The sequence below is a fragment of the Leucopleurus acutus genome, assembly GCF_964270905.1.
Source record: "Leucopleurus acutus genome assembly, chromosome: 1".
In the NCBI taxonomy this organism is placed as follows: Eukaryota; Metazoa; Chordata; class Mammalia; order Artiodactyla; family Delphinidae; genus Leucopleurus; species Leucopleurus acutus.
In genome coordinates, this window is record NC_139142.1 from 197,303,439 (window position 1) to 197,330,689 (window position 27,251).

The 27,251-nt window shown below is 39.5% G+C and overlaps 1 protein-coding gene across 2 annotated transcripts in view; it reads right to left on the reverse strand.

Annotated features, from left to right (window-relative positions):
• Window positions 1–1,914: 1,914 nt before the first annotated feature.
• The window catches only part of ITGA8 (integrin subunit alpha 8), a gene marked incomplete at both ends in the record, with an annotated part of 178,153 nt that continues 152,816 nt past the window's right edge, over window positions 1,915–27,251 (reverse strand). For both annotated transcript variants that reach the window (XM_082844951.1, XM_082844950.1), the window contains 4 exons: window positions 1,915–2,001; window positions 3,712–3,834; window positions 19,162–19,263; window positions 26,851–26,964. In XM_082844951.1, coding sequence (XP_082701077.1) covers window positions 1,915–2,001; window positions 3,712–3,834; window positions 19,162–19,263; window positions 26,851–26,964 — 426 coding nt within the window. The remainder of the gene's footprint in view (window positions 2,002–3,711; window positions 3,835–19,161; window positions 19,264–26,850; window positions 26,965–27,251) is intronic.

Consider the following 27,251-nt stretch of genomic DNA (forward strand, 5'->3'; position numbering starts at 1 on the left):
ACCCCCTGAGGCTGGTGTGGGACCCTCCAACTCTTTGAAACATGTGCAGTTCTCACCCAGGGAGCCACACACACTGGGAGCCAGACTTGGGTTCCTGACAGCTTGAAACCACTACCGTGACAGAATTTAACTCACAAGCGGACAGAATACAAACTGTTCAGTGTGTTCGTCCATGTGCCTTTCGTTTGGTTTCCAAAGAAGTTGTGCAGCTGTAACCAAATGGCTCCTCTCCAGGTTAAGTCATGACCGAAAATTTAGTGTCTGTGAGTCTGGCTCATCTTTCAAATCAAGTGTGATTATTGAAATAGGGATATAAATTTTCCAACTGCTTCATAAACTTAAGGATTTGGGTCTGCTGGTTCTATCATACTTAATATTCAGGATATTAATTTTAAAAATAACTAATGCCAGTGTAAACATGCTTTTGATACGTAGGTCTATAAAATATTGCACATAAATATAAAATTTGTTCAGCATCTCTTCATAATAGTTTTTCATTATCATAAAAAGGATACAAACTTGGGCAGACTATATAAATTTGGCTGGTCAATTTTACTTGAAAAATGATACTGTTACACATGATTATGGATTATTTACAAGAGTTTTAAACATAAAGTTTCTGTGATGGTTAAATTAAAGACAATGGGAAAATAGCTTAAGTAAAAATTATTTTCCAAAGTCATGTACTATAAAGATTAGCAGTAAAAATGAATAGTAAGGTGGGAATAGGCAATTCTAAATAAAATCCCTAGGAACATGTTTTCTAGGTTCATCTCACATCTGCCTAACTTTATGTTTCCTCCTATTTATGTTTAACACGTCTTTTCTGTGAATATAAGTTTGAGGTGTAGCAGAAAAAAATAGGTGTTTAATACCAAGCTAAATGTTGGCACTGCCTCTGGTAGATATTAAAAATAATATGTTCACCCAAATTATTAAATTGCTTTTTCATTAATGGACTCTAGAAATTTTACCATTGCTTTTAAGCACCACCTAGGGTCAAGAGTCCCTGGAAATTTGCATATTGCTAATTAAGTCAACGGAAAGATTATTATTATTTTTTTTTTGTAAAAGGAAATACAAATGCAACTTTTTGCAAAGCTGAATTAAGCAGATGTGAGGCCCTGGAAAGTGTGAATAAAAGTAATTTCAGGTAGAAGGCAGCAAGGTGTTGAGTGAAACGGTCTTCGAATACCAGTTTGCTTTTCTTTAACGCTGTCTAAATCCTGACTAAGTTCTGCTAAATGATATATTATGCACAAACTGGATATCTCGGAAGGAAATCTAGTGAGTGATTTTGAAAACCAGCGAACCAAATCTTAATTTCCAAATCCTCTAGAGTATCAGCCTAGAGCCATGGAAAATAAATAAATAAATCGTTATCCTCACTTACAAAGATGATCTTTGCCGTTTCCAAAGTACTTTCACAGTCCCAACAGCATAGGTTGGTCTCCCTGAGCAGTAACGTCATTAGAAATGTTTCTTTTCCAGAGGGAGGTGTCAAATATTCCGTTGGATACAGTAGTGTCGGAAGGTTTGGTCCTAGTTCACCTTCTAAAGTCTATCCTAATTCAGACATTGCATCTTTGAGACTTCAGTTGGATTTATCTGGAAAGCAACCTCATGTTCCCATACCCATTTCAAAGTGTCTGCCAAATACGGAAGGACTCAAGCCAAAGACATCTTCCGCGATTGTCCATTGTTTCTGCAGCGTCAAGGATGCTTCCTTCCGGAAAAGGGTCACTGGGATCCGAGGCAGCTTTTCTAAAGCACAGTGTAGACAAGGTGATACCACGGCCTTTCCAATTCTTAGGACACTGGCAGGTAGAGGAAAACCTTGGTTGAACCTTCCTGATCCTTCTTTTCTTTGAACTGGACCAGTGTCGGAGTTTGTTTGGTCTTTGGTTTTCCTTTTCACGCCTCAGGGGTTTTCTCATTGGTCAGCTGTTCCCTGTCATTCATATCATCCTGGGGGGGTCTTGCTCGGTCAAAGAATCCGCACTACAAAGAGAGAAACAGGCTAGCAAGTCAGGTCATCCTGAGAATTTGTGAAAGTCCTCATTCTAAGAGTTTTCCCTTTATTTGCTGTCTAAGGAACTTGGTGCTCTGAGAATATAATCTGCTCAATTCTCCAAATTAGGAGGTGAAAGCAGTGTGTTCTTTACCTGCAGAGAGGAATTCATTGCCTACGCAGAGCGTCTGTGTCCTTCTCGCCATGTCCATGGTGGTGGGAGAATGTTCATTTTATATAAACCACTTATGGACCTCGTATATTTTTCTGGGGTTACAGCAACCTGGCCCAAGGAGTCCCTTTCTGCTTTCGACATGTTTCTGGAGCCAGCAGCAATGTGAACTGCCAGCCAGGGATGGCAGATTCCTGAAGTGGACTGTGGGGTACCTTGGGATGGACTGAAGGAAGAAGTGAGGAGATGCTTGTCTATCTCTCTGCACTTGGTGGAACATACAGTATATGGAGGAAAATTAGATGGGTCCTTTATTTCAATCCCAGAACATCTTCGTGACTCTGAAAATCAATTAGCAACTCTGGGAAGAGGTGATTATAGAATTTTCATTCTCCTGAATTTCAAAGGAGTACTTGGTCTAGGAGAATATAACTTTTCCTAGGAACCTAGAACCTTAATTCTTATTGTTTCTTAGGTTGGAAGCCCAATTTGTTGGGTTTGACTTACAACCATTGAGTCATCTTTCCTTTGTAGGACTAGTGCAATATTCTATCAATTGCTATGTATCGTTGCATCATTTATGGACATAAAGTTTCTATAAATAACAGACTAACATGAAAGTCTATTTGTAAAGGTAGACTGTGCAATAGACCCTTGTGGGCTCAGGATGGCACAAAACAGCTGATAATGATCAGGAAAGCCATTATTTAACTCAAAAGGCAAGGTTTTCTCAGTTTATTAAGCATGCCTCATGTTGTTTCAAAATAAAAATACACTATGATTTTGGAGAATGCCAACAATAGCGATTAACTAAGATGTGACTGGATTAATTACTTTCACAGTCATGTCACTGTGACATTGTTTCTATTTTGGAATGGAAAGCTCTGTGAAACTTGGCAGTACTGTGGTTTGGGGACCAGAAATTAACTCACATTGTAGACTTTTAGTAGAAACTTCAGCAAAACACATGACAGAGTAAGTTAAGGCTTCTTAATGGAGATGGACTAGTTGACAAGATCAAAAAAGCAAGTCTGAGAATATTAGAACATGCATGATCTATGTGGTGTCATTGAAAACCCATGTAATAATTAATTACTATATTAATTGCATCCGTGTAGTGCTTATAAAGAAAACTCTCAAAGTATTGCTGATAGGATTGTGTCAACAAAAAGCTTAAGATCTCGATTAATTAAATAAGAAAAAGAAGTCTTCATCATAACATGATCACTCCAAGCATATTGGAAAGAAGATCACAGGTCATAGTTAATAAAGTCCAACTCTCTTTACATTTATTTACAAGAAATTACAAGATAAAAGCGGCAGTAAACACCCTCAATCTTCTTAAATGTCAGTTTCACAAGCATACTAAGTTTGCCAAAGCAAACAAGACCATTTTCCCTTCATGTCCCTATGTTGGAAATTCCCAAATCATGCCTCTAGCCTTGTCTTTTAAAATCCTAGGTATATCCTTCTAAATCCTCTCCGTGGCCTCTCTACTGAAAAAGGAAAAGAAAGCAAATAAACTTACCTTCCACAAAGCCAAGGTTAAAATGGCCAGAACCAGTAATCCAAGAAGTATTGCTAGTATTATTACCCATAACGGGATCGAGAAGGAAACATTCGGGGTTGCCCAAATAACCGATGTTTTAATCTGGAATGGAACATAAAAGAAATGAGCTCTAACGTGAAAACTACTGGGTGAAATAGAGCAGTAATTACCAATATAATACTGGGGGGAGTACTTCTGAGAGGATCCATGCAATAATTGAAATCACCCCAGGGGAGATTTGATGGTTTACAGCACTCGAACATGGCATCTTAAAAATTGGCACGTTCTCAGGCCTCCCAGGTTAGGTGCAAGTCCAGTTACAGACACTTGGTGGGTGTTTGGCTTATACCAACCCAGAAACCCTAGAATAGAATTGAGGTGGACCAGGAACCAACAAGGTGGAAAGGAGTTACCTTAAATTGGGTTGGACCTTTTACGGCAAAAAATGGCTAAAAGTAAACCCTACAAAAAGCCAAGTCTGCCCACACGTTTCTCCACACAACTGGGCTCACCTCACTGAGAGGTGAGCTTGCAAACAACCATGGACTGCTGGAGTGCAAGAAGGATAGACATCACCTAATTCCTCATTTTACAGATGAGAAAATTGAGTCCCAGGGGACTAAGTGATCCACAGATCTAACTAGTGTCACTGCCTCTTTAGCCCTAGGCTCTGTGCTCTATCCAGAAAGAGCCCATCATTGCTCTAGTAATCACAGTCATGTAAGGCCATGATGCATTTTATGAAAGTAACTCACACTTTATGAAAGTAACTGTAGTCAGCGACATGAATGCTAATTGTCCCGATGTATTGGAGCTGCCTTCGGTCGTAAATCCAATTTTCAGTTGCTGTTGGGCCTCACTGAATTCCCCACTGTTGCAAGGGAACTTCGACAAAAAATGAGACCTTCCCAGCAGGACTGCACACTCCATGTGTGCGACCCCCCCCCCCCGCCTCCCCACGTGGGAAGAAGCAGCTCTACTGTAGCCCATGTGCTGGGGACCTCTGCCTCTGGAGACTCCCAAAAAAACCAAGGAGAGACCCAGCCCTGCCGCACACACCTGCTGTCAAAGAAAAGAGGAAGAAAAATATTCTTGGATCTAAAATGTTATTCACCAAAGCAGGCCTATCTGGTTTTAGAGAGAAGTGAGCATCGCCTCAGTTGAACTGGTTCATGTGCTCCTGGTTTTAACTGTGTTGGTTGGAAGGATCCTGAGTCTCGTCCTGACCCACATGCAGAAACTCTAGGCCACACTTCCCTACCCCACCAGGAGGTGAGGGTGAACTCAGGGTGGGGTGGTGGTTCTGGTGCTTCCCCTGGCTGGAAACATGGGTGTTTTCAGAGCCTGTGACCTAGTGCTGGGTCCTGCCTCTGCTCACGTCTTTTTTATTTTTTTTAATATTTATTGATTTGTTTTTATTATTTATTTATTTATTTGGGCTGTGCCTGGTCTTAGTTGCGGCATGCGGGATCTAGTTCCCCGCCCAGGGATCAAACCCAGGCCCCCTGCACTGGGAGCGTGGAGTCTTACCCACGGGACCACCAGGGAAGTCCCTCTGCTCACATCTTTCCTTCCACCTTCTTAACTAGATTTGAGCATTCTGCCTGTGCTCTTCTTAGCCTGTCAAGGTTTTTATTGCTCCTTCATCCTGGTCCACGTCCCTTGTGCCACACACGTACTGATGACTTATTCACTTGATTCTCCAGCCCCAAGTATCATTTACATCCAGGCTGAACAACGACACTGATGGTGGTGAAACTGCTAGAGATTCCACGTGGTGAGGAATGCTGGGGACTTGACAGATGCTCTCAGTGAGAGAAAGCCTAGCATAACCTACTCACCTTTGTACCTTCCTCCTTTACCTGTTAGCTTCCCTGGCCGGTGTTGCCCCTATTCATCCAGAGCATCGATAAGAGGGTTCCATGATAGCAACGTTCCATGACCACAGAGGGATCACACTCACCCTACTTGACACAGTTTGAGGACAGGACACATGGTACCAATTTTGAAGAAATGCATTGCAAGGACTCAAACATCTCCATTCCAGTAATTTACTCTGAAGTGATCCTCTGCATGGTTATGGTTCCACAAGCCAGCTGGGGACCAGACAGTTTCTCTTTATATCCCTTTTCCTTGGTGAATTACATCTGATAATGTATGAAATCAGTGCTCAGTCCTGCATCTTAAGGTGCTCAGAGAAAGGGCATGAAATGATAACTTAAAATAACCCTAATATTACTGGAGGCACACTGATACAGTTTTTTTTTTTTAACATCTTTATTGGAGTATAATTGCTTTACAATGGTGTGTTAGTTTCTGCTGTATGGCAAAGTGAATCAGCTCTATGTATACATATATCCCCATATCCCCTCCCTCTTGTGTCTCCCTCCCACCCTTCCTATCCCACCCCTCTAGGGGGTCACAAAGCACTGAGCTGATCTCCCTGTGCTATGCAGCTGCATTGCACTAGCTATCTGTTTTACATTTGGTAGTGTATATGTGTCCATGCCACCCTCTCACTTTGTCCCAGCTTACCCTTTCCCCTCCCCATGTCCTCAAGTCCATTCTCTGTGTCTGCATCTTTATTCCTGTCCTGCCCCTAGGTTCTTCAGAACCATTTTTTACTTTTTTTTTAGGTTCCATATATATGTGCTAGCATATGGTATTTGTTTTTCTCTTTCTGACTTACTTCACTCTGTATGACAGATTGTAGGTCCATCCACCTCACTACAAACAACTCAATTTCATTTCTTTTTATGGCTGAGTAATATTCCATTGTATATGTGTACCACATCTTCTTTATCCATTCATCTGTCGATGGACACTTAGGTTGCTTCCATGTCCTGGCTATCGTAAATAGAGCTGCAATGAACATTGTGGTACATGACTCTTTTTGGATTATGGTTTTCTCAGGGTATATGCCCAGTAGTGGGATTTCTGGGTCATATGGTAGTTCTGTTTAGTTTTTTAAGGAACCTCCATAGTGGCTGTAGCAATTTAAATTCCCACCAACAGTGCAAGAGGGTTCCCTTTTCTCCACACCGTTTCCAGGATTTATTCTTTGTAGATTTTTTGATGATGGCCATTCTGACTGGTGTGAGGTGATACCTCATTGTAGTTTTGATTTGCATTTCTCTAATGATTAGTGATGTTGAGCATCATTTCATGTGTTTGTTGGCAGTCTGTATATCTTCTTTGGAGAAATGTCTATTTAGGTCTTCTGCCCATTTTTGGATTGGGTTGTTTGTTTTTTTTGATATTGAGCTGCATGAGCTGCTTGTATATTTTGGAGATTAATCCTTTGTCAGTTGCTTCATTTGCAAATATTTTCTCCCATTCTGAGGGTTGTCTTTTCGTCTTGTTTATGGTTTCCTTTATTGTGCAAAAGCTTTTAAGTTTCATTAAGTCCCATTTGTTTATTTTTGTTTTTATTTCCTTTTCTCTAGGAGGTGAGTCACAAAGGATCTTACTGTGATTTACATCATAGAGTGTTCTGCCTATGTTTTCCTCTAACAGTTTGATAGTGTCTGGCCTTACATTTAGGTCTTTAATCCATTTTGAGTTTATTTTTGTGTATGGTGTTAGGGAGTGTTCTAATTTCATTCTGTTACATGTAGCTGTCCCGTTTTCCCAGCACTACGTATTGAAGATGCTGTCTTTTCTCCATTGTATATTCTTGCCTCCTTTATCAATGATAAGATGACCATATGTGCATGGGTTTATCTCTGGGCTTTCTATCCTGTTCCATTGATCTATATTTGTTTTTGTGCCAGTCCCATACTGTCTTGGTTACTGTAGCTTTGTAGTATAATCTGAGGTCAGGGAGTCTGATTCCTCCAGCTCCGTTTTTCTTTTTCAGTATTGCTTTGGCTATTCAAAGTCTTTTGTGTTTCCATACAAATTGTGAGATTTTTTGTTCTAGTTCTGTGAAAAATGCCATTGGTAGTTTGACAGGGATTGTATTGAATCTGTAGATTGCTTTGGGTAGTATAGTCATTTTCAAAATGTTGATTCTTCCAATCCAAGAACGTGGTATATCTCTCCGTCTTTTTGTATCATCTTTAATTTCTTTCATCAGTGTCTTATAGTTTTCTGCATACAGGTCTTTTGTCTCCTTAGGTAGGTTTATTCCTAGGTATTTTATTCTTTTTGTTGCAGTGGTAAATGGGAGTGTTTCCTTAATTTCTCTTTCAGATTTTTCATCATTAGTGTATAGGAATGCAAGAGATTTCTGTGCATTAATTTTGTGTCCTGTTACTTTACCAAATTCATTGGCTAGCTCTGGTAGTTTTCTGGTAGCATCTTTAGGATTCTCTATGAATGGTATCATGTCATCTGCAAACAGTGACAGTTTTACTTCTTCTTTTCCAATTTGTATTCCTTTTATTTCTTTTTCTTCTCTGATGGCTGTGGCTAAAACTTCTAAACCTATGTTGAATAATGATGGTGAGTACGCAACCTTGTCTTGTTCCTGATCTTAGTGGAAATGGTTTCACTTTTTCACCATTGAGAATGATGTTGGCTGTGGGTTGGTCATATATGGCCTTTATTATGTTGAGGTCGGTTCCCTCTATGCCTGCTTTCTGGAGAGTTTTTTTTTTAATCATAAATGGGTGCTGAATTTTGTCAAAAGCTTTTTCTGCATCTATTGAGATGATCATATGGTTTCTATCCTTCAATTTGTTAATATGGCGTATCACATTGATTGATTTGCGTATACCGAAGAATCCTTGCATTCCTGGGATAAACCCCACCTGATCATGGTGTATGATCCGTTTAATGTGCTGTTGGATTCTGTTTGCTAGTATTTTGTGGAGGATTTTTGCGTGTATGTTCATCAGTGATATTGGCCTGTAGCTTTCTTTTTTTGTGACATCTTTGGTTTTGGTATCAGGGTGATGGTGGCTTCGTAGAATGAGTTTGGGAGTGTTCCTCCCTCTGCTATATTTTGGAAGAGTTTGAGAAGGATAGGTGTTAGCTCTTCTCTAAATGTTTGATAGAATTTGCCTGTGAACCCACCTAGCCCTGGGCTTTTGTTAGTTGGAAGATTTTTTTTTTTTTTTTGCGGTACGTGTGCCTCTCACTGTTGTGGCCTCTCCTGTTGTGGAGTATAAGCTCCAGACGTGCAGGCTCAGCGGCCATGGCTCACGGGCCTAGCCACTCCACGGCATGTGGTATCTTCCCAGACCGGGGCATGAACCCGTGTCCCCTGCATCGGCAGGTGGACTCTTAACCACTGCACCACCAGGGAAGCCCAGTTGGAAGGTTTTTAATCACAGTTTCAATTTCAGTGCTTGTGATTCGTCTCTTTACATTTTCTATTTCTTCCTGGTTCAGCTTCGGAAGGTTGTGCTTTTCTAACAAATTGTCCATTTCTTCCAGGTTGTCCATTTTATTGGCATAGAGTTTCTTGTAGTAATCTCTCATGATCCTTTGTATTTCTGCAGTATCAGTTGTTACTTCTGCTTTTTCATTTCTAATTCTGTTGATTTGAGTCTTCTCCCTTTTTTCTTGATGAGTCTGGCTAATGGTTTATCAGCTTTGTTTATCTTCTCAAAGAAACAGCTATTAGTTTTACTGATCTTTGTTATTGTTTCCTCATACGATTTTTAATTTACTTCTGATCCGATCTTTATGATTTCTTTCCTTCTGCTAATTTTGGGGTTTTTTTTGTTCTTTTTTATCTAAATGCATTAGATGTAAGGTTAGGTTGTTTATTTGAGATGTTTCTTGAGGTAGGATTGTATTGCTATAAACTTCTCTCTTAGAACTGCTTTTGCTGCATCCCATAGGTTTTGGGTCATCGTGTTTTCATTGTCATTTGTTTCTAGGTATTTTCTGATTTCCTCTTTGATTTCTTCAGTGATCTCTTGGTTATTTAGTAGCATATTGTTTAGCTTCTATGTGTTTGTTTTTTTTCTTGTAATTGATATCTAGTCTCATAGCGTTGTGGTCAGAAAAGATACTTGATATGATTTCAATTTTCTTAAATTTACCAACGCTTGATTTGTGACGCAAGATATGATCCATCCTGGAGAATGTTTCATGAGCACTTGAGAGGAAAGTGTATTCTGTTGTTTTTGGATGGAATGTCCTATAAATATCAATTAAGTCCATCTTGTTTAATGTATCATTTAAAGCTTGTGTTTCCTTATTTACTTTCATTTTGGATGATCTGTGCATTGGTGAAAGTGGGCTACTGAAGTCCCCTACCATGATTGTGTTACTGTCGATTTCCCCTTTTATGGCTGTTAGCATTTGCCTTATTGTATTGAGGTGCTGTTATGTTGGGCACATAAATATTTACAATTGTCCTATCTTCTTCTTGGATTGATCCCTTGATCATTATGTAGTGTCCTTCTTTGTGTCTTGTGATAGCCGTTACTTTAAAGTATTTTGTCTGATATGAGAATTGCTCTCCAACTTTCTTTTGATTTCCATTTGCATGGAATATCTTCTTCCATCCCCTCACTTTCAGTCTGTATGTGTCCCTAGGTCTGAAGTGGGTTTTTTGTAGACAGTATATATATGGGTCTTTTTTTTGTATCCATTCAGCCATTCTGTGTCTTTTGGTTGAGTGTTTAATCCATTTACATTTGAGGTAATTATCGATATGTATGTTCCTATTACCATTTTCTTAATTGTTTTGGGTTTGTTTTTATAAGTCTTTTCCTTCTCTTGTGTTTCCTGCCTAGAGAAGTTCCTGTAACATTTTTTTGTAAAGCTGTTTTGGTGGTGCTGAATTCTCTTAGCTTTTGCTTGTCTGTAAAGGTTCTAATTTCTCCGTTGAATCTGAATGACATCCTTGTTAGGTAGAGTAATCTTGGTAGAGTAACCCTAACCCTAACCCTAACCCTAACCCTTTCATCACTTTGAATATGTCCTGCCACTCCCTTCTGGCGTGCAGAGTTTTTGCTGAAAGATCAGCTGTTAATCTTATGGGGATTCCCTTGTATATTATTTGTTGCTTTTCCCTTAATTTTCCCTTAATTTTTGATAGCTTGATTAATATGTGTCTTGGCATGTTTCTCCTTGTATTTATCTTGTATGGGACTCTGCGTTTCCTGGACTTGATTATTTCCTTTCCCTTATTAGGGAAGTTTTTTGAACTATAATCTCTTCAAATATTTTCTCATTCCCTTTCTTTTTCTCTTCTTCTTCTGGGACCCCTATAATTCGAATGTTGGTGTGTTTAATGTTGTCCCAGAGGTCTCTGAGATTGTCCTCAATTCTTTTCATTCTTTTTTCTTTATTCTGCTCTGTGGTAGTCATTTCCACTGCTTTATCTTCCAGGTCACTTATCTGTTTTTCTTCCTCAGTTATTCTGCTATTGAATCCTGCTAGAGAATTTTTAATTTCATTTATTGTGCTGTTCATCATTGTTTGTTTGCTCTTTAGTTCTTCTAGGTCCTTGTTAAACGTTTCTTGTATTTTCTCCATTCTGTTTCCAGGATTTTGGATCATCTTTACTATCATTACTCTGAATTCTTTTTCAGGAAGACTGCCTATTTCCTCTTCATTTGTTTGGTTTGGTGGGTTTTTACCTTGCTCCTTCATCCGCTGTGTGTTTCTCTGTCTTCTCATTTTGCTTATCTTACTGTGTTTCGGGGTCTCCTTTTCGCAGGCTTCAGGTTCATAGTTCCCGTTGTTTTTGGTGTCTGCCCCAGGTGGGTAAGGTTGGTTCAGTGGGTTGTGTAGGCTTCCTGGTGGAGGGGTGTGGTGCCTGTGTTCTGGTGGATGAGGCTGGATCTTGTCTTTCTGGTGGGCCGAACTGTGCCTGGTGGTGTGTTTTGGGCTGCCTGTGAACTTAGTATGATTTTAGGCAGCCTCTCTGCTAATGGGTGCGGTTGTGTTCCTGTCTTGCTAGTTGTTTGGAATGGGGTGTCCAGCACTGGAGTTTGCTGGTTGTTGAGTGGAGCTGGGTCTTAGCGTTGACACTGAGATCTCTGGGAGAGCTCTCGCCAATTGATATTACGTGGGGCCAGGAGGTCTCTGGTGGACCAATGTCCTGAACTCGGCTCTCCCACCTTAGAGGCTCAGGCCTGACACCCGGCTGGAGCACCAAGCCCCTGTCAGCCACACGGCTGCAGCATCCATCTGCCATTACTGTTGCTGTCTTTCTCTCTCAACAGCTGAGCACGATAACATACACCCTCTTTCTCCTGAACCGGGAGAAGCTGAAGGAGAGCTGGTGGGAGCAGGAGGGGCCACAGTCACAGTTGAGGCTTGACTCCAGCAAAGTCAAAACAGCGCGAACCCCCTCTTCCTGCGCCCCGCACCAACTTGCCCGGCATGTGAGCTGCCGCATCACTTTCACCTTATGATACAGTTTTCAGAATGAGAATTTCAGAATTTTGGAACTACAAAGGGTAGTAGTGGTCATGCACTCATAAGCCAGTTACAGTGACCTAGGAGATAGAAAATCTGATGCCATGGACAATAATGAGGTTTCTTGTAAATGTTTTTTCCCCCTAAGCTCTAAGTCCACTAAGGAAACAACATAGTTTTGGTCTGTATTTTGTGCATGTGTTAGAGATCACCAAAATTTACTAATAGATAATTTACAGGAACACAGGCAACAATACTTTCCCATGTTCCCTCTTCTGATTTACCTAATTAATATCTGAAGTCACCTCCCAATGTTTCATTTTAACATAGGAAGCAGTTCTAATTTTATAAGTTAAAAAAAACGCTAAGCTAAAGGAGTTGAAATAAGGGCTGATGGTCTGTTCAAATTGTTGGTTTAATAAAAAGAAATGGAATGAGAGAATAGCTGCTGAGTTTTTGCTGAGTTTCTTTGCCACTTGGCTATTGCAGGCTTCAATGTCTTATCTATAAAACTAGTCTGTCGGCATACAGATGGCCAAAAGGCACGTGAAAAGATGCTCAACATCACTAATTATTAGAGAAATGCAAATCAAAAGTACAACGAAGTATCACCTCACACTGGTCAGAATGGCCATCATCAAAAAATCTACAAAAAATAAATGCTGGAAAAGGTGTGGAGAAAAGAGAACCCTTTTACAGTGTTGGTGGGAATGTAAATTGGTACAGCCACTATGGAGAACAGTATGGAGGTTCCTTAAGAAACTAAAAATAGAGCTACTGTATGATCCAGCAATCCCACTCCTGGGCATATATTCGGAGAAAACCATAATTCAAAAAGATACATGCATCCCAGTGTTCACTGCAGCACTATGTATTTACAATAACCAGGACATGGAAGCAACCTAAATGTCCATCGAGAGATGAATGGATAAAGAAGATATGGTACATATATACAATGAAATATTTCTCACCCATAAAAAAGAACGAAATAATGCCATTTGCAGCAACATGGATGGACCTGGAGATTGTCATACTCAGTGAAATAAGTCAGACACAGAAAGAGAAATATCATATGATATCGCTTATATGTAGAACCTTAAAAAATGGTACAAATGAACTTATTTACAAAACAGAAATAGAGTCACAGATGTAAAAAAACAATCTTATGGTTACCAGGGTGGAAAGGGGGGAGGGATAAATTGGGAGATTGGGGTTGACATATGCATACTACTATATATAAAATAGATAACTAATAAGGACCTATTGTATAGCACAGGGAACTCTACTCAATGCTCTTGTAATGGCCTATATGGGAAAAGAATCTAAAAAAAAAGTGGATATATGTATATGTATAACTGATTCACTTTGCTGTACAGCAGAAACTAACGTTGTAAATCACCTATGCTCCAATAAAAATTAAAAGAAAAAACCAAACCCCACCCCCCACCATGGTCTACCTGTGGAAACAAGCAGAAGAGGTCACTCACAAAGATCTAATAATGATATTTGAAGGTTTTTTTGCAGAAGTGATGGAAAAGTACAAATAAAATACCCCATTTAATACCCCATTAAATTGAACAGGGTATGCTTATTAGGGTGTCTAGAAGCAGAAAACAGCTTTACAAGGTATAATTACAAAATCTGCTGGCTTTCTGTTTGCATTTGCTTCCAAAGAGTCTGACAACAGTCTTAAAACAGTCTCAGAGAAGATGATCACTGATGTCCTTATCCGTTCTAAAATCTGAAATTCTCATCACCAAAACTTTTGCCAGTCTGCTCCTGGTAACATTATGTTCATTTGAAAAGTACCATTTCATACCCTTTCTCTGAGCACTTTCAATGGAAGGATTATGCATGTCATGTACGTTCACCATCTGTAATTAACTAAGGGGAAAGGACATAGAGATTTAAAGGAAGGCAAACTCAGTGACTTTGCCCCCAAGCCTGCATTCTGCTGTCCTCGCCTGCTGCCTTTAGGACTTGTATGTGGCACGGAGGCTGCCCGATCTCTATCTAAACCGGGTGCAGGTGCAGCGACCTTCCGTCACCCCTGGTGGTTCCCTAAGCTTATCTAGGTTTTTCACTGCCTAGTCCAGAAGTTGTTACACTAGAGACAGTAGAAATACAGAACAACAGTAGTGTCCCAGAGCACTTCCTCGGATTTCCAGGGCTGAGGATTTAGATGGCTGCTGCTAGAACAGGGTGGATGAGTCAAAGGTAACACATCATTGGGAGAGTCATCCAGGTCTTGGAAGGAGAGGTCTTTCTGAGAACACATTGATTAGGGAGTTAGGCGACATATTCAGGTCTGTAAATGGCAACAGGGCATTTCATCTGCAAGTGGAAACAGGTAAAGCCAAGCTTTCCTGAGACTCAATACTCTGTATAGACGAGAAACTTGAACTCTACAGGCAAGCTTAAGAGAAAAGACTTAATTGATCACTTTTATGGGACCAGCGTTTATTTAAATTTGTCATAGTCCTGTGGAAACCCTAGGATGGTTTGGAAGAATCTTGGCCACAAAATAAAATGTTGAAAAATACGCAAACTTTGTTATTTCTAATATTTCTGTTTGGTAGCTCATTTTGACAAGCTCACAAGAAGCTTAGATTATCCATTGGATAAGAAATAAGAAAAGTAGGTCTTAATTTCTAGAGTTCCTAATGACTTAACACCAATTTACAGTAAGAATTTTTCATTCATTTCGAATAAGATTTATTAAACAGCCTATGTTCTCTGAAGCTCTGTTGGTATTATCAACAACTCCAAGCTGGAACACTCTATAACTCTGGTGTAGATCAGTGCTCTCCAATAGAAATATAATGCAAGCCATGTATGTCATTTAAATTTTATAGTCATCACATTTAAAAAGAGTAAAAAGAAACATGGGGCATTAATTTTAATAATATTTAATTTGACCCTAAATATCAAAATTATCATGTAATTGATATAAATTATATCAACATGTAATTGATATAAAAATATTCTTTCTTTTTTTTTCTTTTTTTTTTTAATAAGTCTCCAAAACCCAGTGTTTATTTTACACTTGCAGCAAGTGACAACTGCTGGATTTTTATTGGTTAAAGTAAAATGTAGTCTTACCCCAAAAATAAAGCTGCGTTTAATGGAAAAAATATCTTATACTGCTACAGTTTTAAGGTTTACATTTAAGTGAGATAAAATGAAGTAAAACTACTAGTTCAGTTCTTCAGTCACTCCACCCACATCTGGGGGCCTCACCATCCATGGTAATGTGGTGAGTGGCTACCATATTGAACTGCACAGCTTGAGAACTTTTGTATAATCTCACACAATGGTGTGTTGAGCCAGGTTACCCAAGTCCCTCGTTATTAGATTCATTTATCAAGAAGGTGGTCCCAAGGTGGACAGTGGGGTGTATTTAGGACTAAAGCTTTACTTTAAGAACATGGGTTTTTGACTACATATATCAACTGCTTTAAGAAAGAGTCACATTGAGTAACTTGAGTACTTAAAACATAGGGAGAAAAATTCAACTACATGCCAACTAATTAACAAACTGTTTTCCTTTTTTTTTAATGTATCAAGAACCTATGGCTATTTAAAGAATTAGTATAAAATTTTAACAATCCACTTAATATAACTGTCTGCAATTTTAGGAAGGGGGATCCATGAATTGTAAGTGGTTTAGATGTTCTTAAAGCGATGCTAAGTAGGGAACATTTAATCTTACCTTTATCGTGTTGTAAATCTTGTTGTTCTTTATTATGTTGGAAAGACCATAAATAAGTCTTTAATATGCCTACATTTTATCGTTGACATTTATGATATGTTTTTGTATATTTTGACAAAATACCAAGGTAGAAGGAAAAAGCTCTGTCGTATTTGCAATGGTGATTAATGTTGATGTCTGTATTTATGTATCACAAAATCTTGTGTAAACATACTTCAGTGGGGTCACAAGAATGTTTTATATAAATGTACCAAGACACCCTACCTAGAGTGCCATTTAGAACAAAATAATAACATGAAGTGGACCAGCTGAACATACCTTTCAACAACATTCAAATAGCTCCTATGAGAAAAGAAGTCCTGTGATAAGTTTGAACTCCAGACAATTGTTTCATGTAAGAGATCCATTTTAAGATTCTGGAGTTTTGCTAACAACTCAAAAAGTCAAATGGACTCAAAGTTTATGTGTGAGTTCTTAATTAAGGATTTTACTGACATATTTTATAATAACTGCCTTTGGAGTTACACCAGACAATAATATCCTCTTCTAGATGTAAATTATTCAGCTTTAGTCACATGACACACAAATGCCAAACTTTATGAATACGCAAAAAAAGTGCTCAAATAACTGAATGATTTTTTTTTTCTTCTGCGCTGTAATGATTCAGCATTTAGTCATATCCCCTTTACATCATGCAACCTTTTCCTTGCCTCTGAACACGACAAGTGTCACCTGGCATGGAGAGTTCATTTGTTACAAACACAGACACTGTGCCAGTAGCAAGTGGGGATTACTATTTTCTTCAATATGGAAAGTTTATCTAGGGTTCAAGAAATGGTTGCATTATGACCATGTTGAAAAGGAAGCACAGATAGACTCCTCATGGCACACAAGGGCCTAGTAAAACAAGCAAATATTTTTGTCTTACTACCAAAGAAGGAACCGAGATGCTTTCCCCAGTGGCAGAGTATGGACTGGAGCTCTGATGATCCTTCAACCACCTAGTCCAACTGATTCTACCACCAGAAAGCAATTCCCTTCTGCTGGGTCCTTTTCAAGATAAGGATGACAGGATTTTTGAGAACACGCTCTAAGAAACAGCTCTAAGCACAGTCCTCTCAAATCAAGCCTGTAGGGCACAGCTAACTTCCTACTGGCAACATCTCCTTCAGTCAGTCAGGGATTGGGAGACCTAAGAAGTTTTCCCATAACCTTTACATAAATGGTGCAGTAAATCATCTACATCAGATAACAAGACTTTTTAAAAGATGCAGGAACAAGGGTGGTAGGGACGGGGAAAGCATGTATCTGATCATTTTGTGGATCTTTTGAGATGAGTTGAGAACAGCAGGCTGGCACCTGTGGCCAGGACAGAAAGATGCAATCCTGTTGATGGAACTGACTGTCACATATGTTTCTGTTATGGAGCATGTGCTCAGAGAAGACAAAGGACCCAGATTTATCTCCCTTAGAGTTACAAGCCTTTGAACCTCCTTGGATGAGCATTCTATATTAAAAACCCAAAGCCTCTGTTTTCTAGGTTGAACATAAATCCAAACTCCAGCAGACATCTCGTAAGAGAAACAGAGGCAAGCTAAGTGAAGAAAGATGTGGCAGTATTTGCTTTAAATGCCACCAAAGTTTACTGAAATATTTTGACTGTGTGAATTCATGGATGTTTCCTGTTGGACATCCTGGACTTTGCTGGAGAAGGTAAGACATTTTGGGGGGGTTGCTATTATTGAGACCTGAGACTTAACTCGTTTTAGGTACAAAGCTAGAGCTTTTTATACATAATTTAAATAATCTTCTTAACAATACTTTCAGGTCAATGTGGTTAACAGCCTCAGCAAAGTACATAGAGTGATTTCCAGAAGGTTTCCACTTAGAGCAGGGTGGATCCAGGGTGAAGGCCAGGAGAAGCTGTTTTGAAATCTGTGGATTTTCTTCGATGCTGCCTGCCCGTGTTAGAGGTTCCCAATCCTAGCTTCACTGCAGAATCATCACTTGTAGAGCTTTCAAAGCGCAGTGGCAGAGCTCCACCCGACTCACTCAATCCTGATGTTTCGGGTGGGGTCTGAGCATGTATAAACCTTAAAAGTCACATGGATGGTGATTCTTTGCATGCTCAGGGTTGAAAATCACCCATCAAGGGATGAATTTAAATTACGAAAAGTAGATTAGGCTAGAAAGAGTAAATATTAGTTACCTTTTAAAGACCTAGGCTGAAGAGAAATTACGAGAGTATCGACTTTTACACCGTCCGAAGCAATGCTTCTCAAACATGACAGACTACCTGCTGCCCTGATGATTTTGATAAAAGGCAGATTCTGACTCAGCAGGTCTGGAGTGAGGCCTGTTTCTGAATTTCTAACAGTTTCTTAGGTACTGCTGATACTGCTGGTCTGCAAAACACATTTTGAGTAACAAGGACCTGGGGACCAGAATCCAAGTCGAGGTTGCAGGTTTCTATGGCGTGACCAAGAGATGAGGTTTACATGTTAACATTGTTTCCTGGAGCCCTGACTGTGGTCACTGTCACCGTTAAAGGCAGAGTTTTGGTGATCGTGCCTGTTCATCCCCCGTCATCTGTTCTCCCCTCTGCTCTGCATGGCCTTGCCAGGTTGCCAGCAGTTGTGCTGTGACAGATATGTGGGTGTCAGTAATGTTTAATAGCCTCAATTGAAAACCTGTTTCATTCAAATGAAGCTCAGAGTGTACTTCTTTCTTCCCCCAGATATTACTGGTCTTTGCTTAGAAAGGAAAGATGACTGTTCCTGTAGCTGGTCTGTGGCAACTGTTCCTAAGGAAGAGAGTCTCCCTCATCCCTCACTCACCAGGGTGTCTTTTTTTTTTGCGGGGGGGGGGGTGCTACACGGGCCTCTCACTGTTGTGGCCTCTCCCGTTGCGGAGCATAGGCTCCGGACGCGCAGGCTCAGCGGCCATGGCTCACGGGCCCAGCCGCTCCACGGCATGTGGGATCTTCCCAGACCGGGGTACGAACCCGTGTCCCCTACATAGGCAGGCAGACTCCCAACCACTGCGCCACCAGGGAAGCCCACCAGGCTGTCTTTAAAATTACAATCGGTATGACTTCATTCTGATGATCACGACTATCTGGACTTCTTTCAAACAAAAGAGCCTAATTAAAAAAATGGTATTAGTCCTGAATTTTGTGGGAGAGGGGTAGAAGTTTACAATGAAGGTTTAAAAATTTGATCAAATAACACTAAAGAATTTCCAGACTGAAATAAGAAAATAGTGATCTGAAGCGGGAAACTTTTCTCAAGCCACTGTAATAAGCATGTAAACCTACCACAAGCAAAACAGTGATTTAAAAACTAATTTCAATAAAATGATTTGTACCTAATATATTTTAAGATACTCACTGCTATGCTGCCTTCAGGGAGTTTGGCTGGCTGGTCTTTATAAGGCATCTTCTTAACTTCAAAGGACACCAGGGATGCAAGAGAATAGGGATCATTTTTCCTCTGAAATTAGAAACATTTAGTTAAGTATAGTCCATGTAAAGCTTTTAAAAGTTATATTGGCAGCCAACCGGTTGTTTTTCATGTTGTCCATTTCCAAAGCAAAATTTCCTGCTTCCTTCTCTCTTCCTTTTCTCTCTTTACTTTTTCCGCATCCATCTATCCATTCATGATCCATTCATCATCTCCCCGTCCACCTTCTGTCCATCATCCACCCATCCACCCACCCATCACCCATTCACTATCCATCCAACCAACCATTCATCTTCTTATTTCTAAAGGTAATTCATCTTATGAACAAAAGAGTTGGCATAATAAGGTTAAAATAAAAGCAGAAAAGCAGAGTTCCTAAAAGGAGTAAGCACAAGTGCCATTAGAACATAACAGGGAGACGTCGTGGGTTACAAATTCTTGTTATCTGAGAGAAGGAAATATTTTAGGAGAGAGACTGCTGCTAAGTTACAAAGAAATTAATCACATTTCATCTTATACAGAAGACCCTGAACAGATCTCTCAGTCGTGGCACTATTAGGATTTGGGGTTGGTTAAGGAACTGTCCTGTGCATTGTAGGATGTTTAGCAGCTTCCATGGCATCTACCCACTAGATGCCAGTAGCACCCCTCACCCAGTTGGAACAATTGAAAATGTCTCTAATTACTGCCAGTGTCCTCTGGGGAGCAAAATCCCCCTGGTTAAGAACCACTCACCTAGAACCATACAGTGTTTTTGACAGAACTTTTCAGCAAGTTCTTTTTGTTTAATCGGTTCTCATATTAACTGTTGATTAAGGTCAAGGGAAAGTATTTAAGAGTAACTCAAGGAAAACCATTCTGAGAACTTAAGCTCCTGTGGTTCTCCTCCGTTTAGCTTGAGACAGTGATGAGATCTATCCAGGGGTGGGCTGTAGCTGGCTCATAATGGTGCTGGAGAGCAGAATGTTAAAATTTCAAGAATTTTGAGTACCTGTTGTTAAATAGAGCCATTATTAAAACAAGTTATATATACATAAACGTTAGTAAATTATATTTTTAAAAAGGTAATAAACACTCTAAACTCAGTACTTAGCAATAATTTTATTGCATTTTACTATTATCTATGCTCTTGATATTATTTAAGTCTATTGTATCTGTAGGGGAAATACTATATGATGGTGTGCTGCTCTGCATCTCTTCCCAACTCTGTATTCGGTGATGCCATGTTGGCAGCTTGAAACTGACCATGGCGGGAACAGTTAACACCGTGCGAATCAGCAAATATTACATTTCAGAGTTGTTTTCCCTCCAGAAAGTGGTTTATTAAACATTTACTAGCACTTCACCATCTATAATCCAATGTTGGGTTTCTTGAGGCCAATCCAACAGGTTGCATTGTAATAATTTCAATATTTTTACAAATTTATTTTTCCCCTGTGGTTCAATTTTTTCTCCCTTCAGTAAACCCCATTTCTTCTACGTGCTGAGGACAGGCTAGAGTATGCAAAACTTTTATATATACTTAAAGTCACTACTTCTTTGGCTTTTTTGTTTTTTCTATCCTGACATTATAGGGTAAGCAACTTTGTTCATTTGGAAAAATTCTTTCTTCGTCGTTATTCTTCCTGTGTTCTCTTGTCTCCTGGCATTTCCATTTTAACTGAAAGCTGGATTTTTGTTTGTGTGAGAAGTGTTTTTTAAATTGTGGAAATCTTTGCTCATAAAATCTTGTGTGTACTTGATTTAAATCTACTTTCCTTAATACCATGGCTGATAGAAGAAACATGACAAATTCTGGTAATGAGATTCTGTGCATAAGGGTTATAATAACATATTCAAATGTGTGTCCAGGATCCCAAACCTTCAAAGAACAAGTTTTCTTTAGTCTCCAAGTTCAATAAAAAAAACACTGATAGAAAATAATTCCCTTGCTCTTGAAGTCATACCTTTGGGAAACAAATCATGAGAGAAGTCTATCTCCGAATCAACTCTAGATGGAAAGTTTTTGTCCTACATGATTCTGCATTTATGAACATGGAAGTTTCTTAATGAATAACAAATGAACTTAATTACAAAGCAGAAATAGAGTCACAGATGTAGAAAACAAACTATGGTTACCAGGGAGTAAAGGAGTGGGGGAAGGATAAATTGGAGATTGGGATTGACACATACGCACTACTATGTATAAAATAGATAACTAATAAGGTCCTACTGTATAGCACAGGGAACTCTACTCAATATTCTGTAATGACGTATATGGGAAAAGAATCTTAAAGAGTGAATATATGCATATGTATAACCGATTCACTTTGCTGTATACCCAAAACTAACACAACATTGTAAATCAGCTATACTCCAATAAAAATTTTAAAAAAAGAGAGATGTGGGATTTGAAGTCTCGAATGTGGAGAAACATGTTTCTCTGAGGGGATTTTCTCTCACTTTCCTTTAATCCCTCTACTCTTGGCCATTTTGAATCTTCCTCACATTTTCCATTCATCACCCATATTTACCGTCATTTTCCTTGGTTCACAAAACACTGTGCTTTGCTGAACCTCAGAAACACCTGGGATCAGGTTCACAGATTGTGATTCAGGAAGTCTGCGATGAAACTATAGTTGCCCTATATTGTTTGGAATTTCCACATTGTTGTTTAGTTTTTTATCTTTCTTGATTATTTTCTTCCCCGACAAGATTACCCAAAACTGGAAGGCATAGAGCGTGGAATATAATAAGGCTTATACCTTCCATAGCACCTGGAACACTATGCCTGGAAGGGCTTCATCAATCCTGCTTGAGTGACAGCATGAATGGATGGTGAATGAACACATCAGATGGCTGGGTTATCCGATGACCCTCCTATCCTATATCCACCCATTTGATAGCACCTTATAAAAGGTTTAATTTTGTCAATTATTGAATTGGACCTCCTCCCCCATAAATGAGATTAGGAAGTTCAGGAAGTTGTAAGAGAAGGTAGTGACATACATTGAGGGCTGCCGATCATGATAAGGGGCTATGGACACACTCTCACCTCCGTTAGCTAATTCAGCGATGCAAATGGACACAGTCTGGGACCTGAACAAATCTGGTGGTAGGCAAATAGACTGTAAATAATACAATTCATAGATTGATCTATTCTTTATTTTAAATTATTCTCCAAAAGCAATGTTTCTTCCACCCTTTTCAGTAGAAAAATGCAGTTTTTTTCATTTTTCTAAGATGCTCTGAAGCTCCACGGAATGGGAAATATGAGCTATTAAGCTCTGATCTAGGTCAGCACCAAAGATACACGAGTCCTGTGCCTGTAAGTCAAAAACCTGGTACAGGTAAGTGTTTAATTCATGAGCACAGTGCTTTTATTGATTCCATGTTCAAAGTTGAATGCTTTCAGCAGTGCTCTTTACATAACTATGATATTATTCTTATGTTAAAAAATCATCTCTTCTTCTGCGTGGCAATCTACTGCTGTAATAGCCATCACTGCCATATTGTAGGCAATTTAGGATTAAAAAAGTAGCTGGAGTTAATATCCCTTGACAATATCTTGAACCCTCCACATGCCCCAGCTAGCTATTAATCCTCAGAAAATGCCCTATCCCTCTGTCATTGCCACATCATTTAAACTGCGGTTGGCAGCCCACCACCTGCCTCTATTACATACTAGTGCACAAAGATTGGCTTACGGTCATGGTACTAATAAAAGTTACAGAGCTGGGAACAAATGGAGTGGAGAGTGAGGCTTTTAAGTTGGTGAAAGACCTAGTGAGGGTGGCTGGGACCATGAAGAGCTCCCCGGCTGCTAAATTCCTTCTCAAGAATTATTTTTAAACCACACACAACCATTTTATAAAGCCTGTGTTTAAATACTCAGTATCTCCCAGAAACAAGGCGTTGTGGGACAACAAAACTTAAAACAGTTACTGGTCAAACTTTAAGCTGTTAAAGAGGTTGCTCTTTCAAGCAACAATCACAGCACAGATCATCGTGTAGAATTAAAGGCCAGTGTGCGTGTTTACCCTGTGGGCAAAGCCAAACACAATGCCGCAGATCACGTCAGCCGAGAATCGTAAACTTTCTCTCCCGGATTAGGAAGGCAGAAAATGTTTGCCTCCTGCTGGGTTGTGTGACAAAACTATTAAAGACTTCCAGGATGTAGTATATTCTTTGAGCGGCAGGCTGGCGGCAGTTTGCAGTAATGCTCTCCTCTCTAGCCATCAGCTTCTGAGACTGGTATAAGCAGAAACAGTGGAAGTACAGAAGTTTGGGCTATGGCTGTGGGTAAACATGAAGTGATGTATGCCAGTCTCTCCTGAATCTTTGGAAGCGTCACTTTGCTCTGGTAGAACCTCAGAATGTCCCTGCAGGTTGTTCTGGTCTGACTCTACTTGTGCTAAATAGTTATTGTTTAGAAAATCCTAGTGGGAAGCAGCCGCACAGCACAGGGAGATCAGCTCGGTGCTTTGTGTCCACCTAGAGGGGTGGGATAGGGAGGGTGGGAGGGAGACGCAAGAGGGAGGAGATATGGGGATATATGTATACGTATAGCTGATTCACTTTGTTATACAGCAGAAACAAACACAACAATGTAAAGCAATTAGACTCCAATAAAGATGTTTAAAAAAAGAAAATCCCTCAATTGCTGTTGACTTCTTCCATATCCACTGGGTCTTCAACAGGTAGATAAGATGCAATTTTCTTTTCTGTCTCTTTTTTTTACTTCTACATGGTGAAAGTGCTTTATTTTTTAAACTTTTTAAAAGATTTATTTTATTGAAGTATAGTTGATTTACAATGTTGTGTTAATTTCTGCAAATCGATTGCAGAACAAAGTGATTCAGTTACACACATATATATAAATATATATATATTCTTTTTCATATTCTTTTCCATTATGGTTTATTACAGGATTTTGGATATAGTTCCCTGTACTATACAGTAGGACCTTGTTTTTATCCATTCTAGATATGATAGCTTGCATCTGCTAACCCCAAGCTCCCAATCCATCCCTCCTCCACCCCCCTCCCCCCTTGGCAACCACAAGTCTGTTCTCTCTGTCTGTGGTTCTGTTTCTGTTTCATAGATAGGTTCATTTGTGTCATATTTTAGGTTCCACATATAAATGATATCATATGGTATTTGTCTTTCTCAAAGGTGCCATTTTCGCTCCGTAGGTCTTCTACTGAAACAGTATGTTATGCACAGACAGACGTATGTCATCTGAAATAGTCATTTCCCCCTTGACTGTAATGCCGTAATGATTTTAGTCCTGCTTCATTGAAAAGCTGTGCTTCCTCATTTCAGTAGGATGTGATGCCCAAAGTAATAGGAGGGGTGGATGGTTATCATTTAGACTGTGTGGGCTTGGGAATTCATTAAAACTCATCTCCCTCAACTCTTAGAGAAAAAGTAACAGTCAAAAAGCAGAATGGCTATGAGCAAATTGATGGCATGCAAGTGGTACCTGAAGCAGTGCCTGGCACATAGTTGGCAGTTGGTACTTCATAAATATTCATTGAGTGAATGAATAAATCATGGTTTAACAACAACAGCAAAAAGAAATTGTGCACTGCCCTTCTCCTTAGGTCAGTTGTTCAAAGCCAGGAATGATTTTGCCCCCAGGGGACACTGGCGATGTTTGCAGACATTTTTGGTTGTCACAGCTCCGGTGAGAGTTGTTACTGGCGTCTAGTGGGTAGGGGCCAGGGCTGCTGCTAAGCAGCCTATCATGCACAGGACCAGCCCACAGTAAAGAATTCTCTGAACCAGGATATTAATAGGGCTGAGCTTGAAGAATCCTGCCTTAGGTTAAAAAACAATGCTTCACAAAAACCTTTTTAAAAATACTTTTAATTTTCCTCCTCTTTATTTTAGAAACAAAATTATGTAAGATTTGTGAGACTACCGCAAGTATTCTGACTCATAGAAAACGTGAGAATCTAGAGCTACAAAATTCTGTATTATTAGCTAGACTCAGAAGGATTTTATCATTGGATTTTCTATGGTACAATGAGCCAAATGAGTTTTCTGGTAGTTAAAATATGGGCAAGAATGCATAGACTTGAGGAGTTTTAATTTAGCTTTTTCCCCCAAATCCTCCCCACACAACAAGGTCACAACACAGCAGTCTCATTTAAACAAGTAGCAATTTCCACGTGGAAAAATTCATCTGCTTAGTATAAAGGAGATTTTGAACCTTTAAAATACACACAGCCAATATAATCATCCTGGGAAGTATGGGATGCCACAGTCCAGACAAGCCGAAGCAGCGAGGAATCTACAAATCAACGTGCCTGGAACTTTACCGAGAAGCTGTCCTGGCTGAAGCCCAGGCTGTGGTATCACCAGACGAGAAGAACTTTCTAGGACACTATCTCTTCCCCTGCTAAACCATTTATATTTGAATTTTTCTGGGGATATGGCTTGAATTACGTTCTTGTGCTCAGCATCATTTCATTAACTACTATTTACCGAGGAACTACTAGATAGTGTTGAGTCAAACATATTTGTTCAAATCTCAGTTACTGTCTGACGGTCTTAGGGACTGAGGATATTTAAATTGTGTTCACCTAACATATCACACACACACACACACACACACAATGGAATATCATTCAGCCATAAAAAAGAAAGAAATCTTGCTTTTTGCAACACCATGGGTGGACCTTGAGAGCATTATGCCAAGTGAGATAAGTCAAAGAGAAAGAAAAATAGGGTATGAACCCACTTACACGTGGAATCTAAAAAAAGCCAGATTCATAGAAATAGAGAACTGATGGTTACCAGGGGTTGTGTGTAGGGGAAATGGATACATGATGTTAAAGGAACAAACTTGCAGCTAGTACATCAATAAGTCCTGGAGACCTAATGTACAACATAGTGATTATAGTCAACAATACTATAGTATAAACTTCAAAGTTGTTAAGAGCCCATATCTTTTTTTTTTTTTTTTGCAGTACGCGGGCCTCTCACTGTTGTGGCCTTTCCCATTGCGGAGCACAGGCTCCGGACGCACAGGCTCAACGGCCATGGCTCACGGGCCCAGCTGCTCCGCATGTGGGATCTTCCCGGACCGGGGCACGAACCCGCGTCCCCTGCATCGGCAGGCAGACTCTCAACCACTGCGCCACCAGGGAAGCCCAAGAGCCCATATCTTAAAAGTTCTCAACACACACACACACACACACACACACACACACACACACACACACAAAGGTAATTATGTGAGGGGTTAGAGGTATTAACTAAGCTTATTGTGATAATCATGTCACAATATATAGTATCAAATTGTCATGTTGTACACCTTAAGTTTACATAGGTCATATGTCAATAAGATCTCAATAAACCTGGAAAAATATCAAATTCACCTGATGGGAAAGATGACCAGCTGATCTAGGCTGCATTCCTTCCAGAGAGTTCTTCAAAAATTTTTTTAAATTAAATTAAAAATTTTGAAAATTAATCTAAAAATATAAAAAATTTTAATGGAAAAAATAGAAAATCAAAACATTAAAAAAGTTAAAACATCTAAAAATCCTTTTCAAAAAAGCTTCCCTCTGAGCTTTTGAGAAGAGGTTTCCTGTGAGTGGCACGTCAGTGCTGCACTGTTTCTCTTACCTGGAGAAATGTCTTGGCCCATAACCGTGACCTGACTTTCAGGACAGCGCTTTCTCCTCCCCCTAGTTGTCCCACTGCACAGGAGATTTGTAAGCACTCGATATTTGTACAATTCTGCAAAAAACAACAGCAGTAGTGACGAACCAGTGTCTTTAAATTGTGGTAGAGAATCAACACCGAAGTCAGTTTATTTACATTTTGTTTCCTCAGAAGTCATCCCTTAATCCATAAACTTTAAATAAAGAACAAGTACACTGAAATGATCAAGAAAAAACACAGTTTGGCAGGAAAGATGCATCAATGTTAATGGTAATGTAGAGCTAAAACGGAACGTAAAATACAACATAAAATTTAAGCTCTGTTCTAAGGACTTTAAAACAATCTTCCCACATCAGTGACTG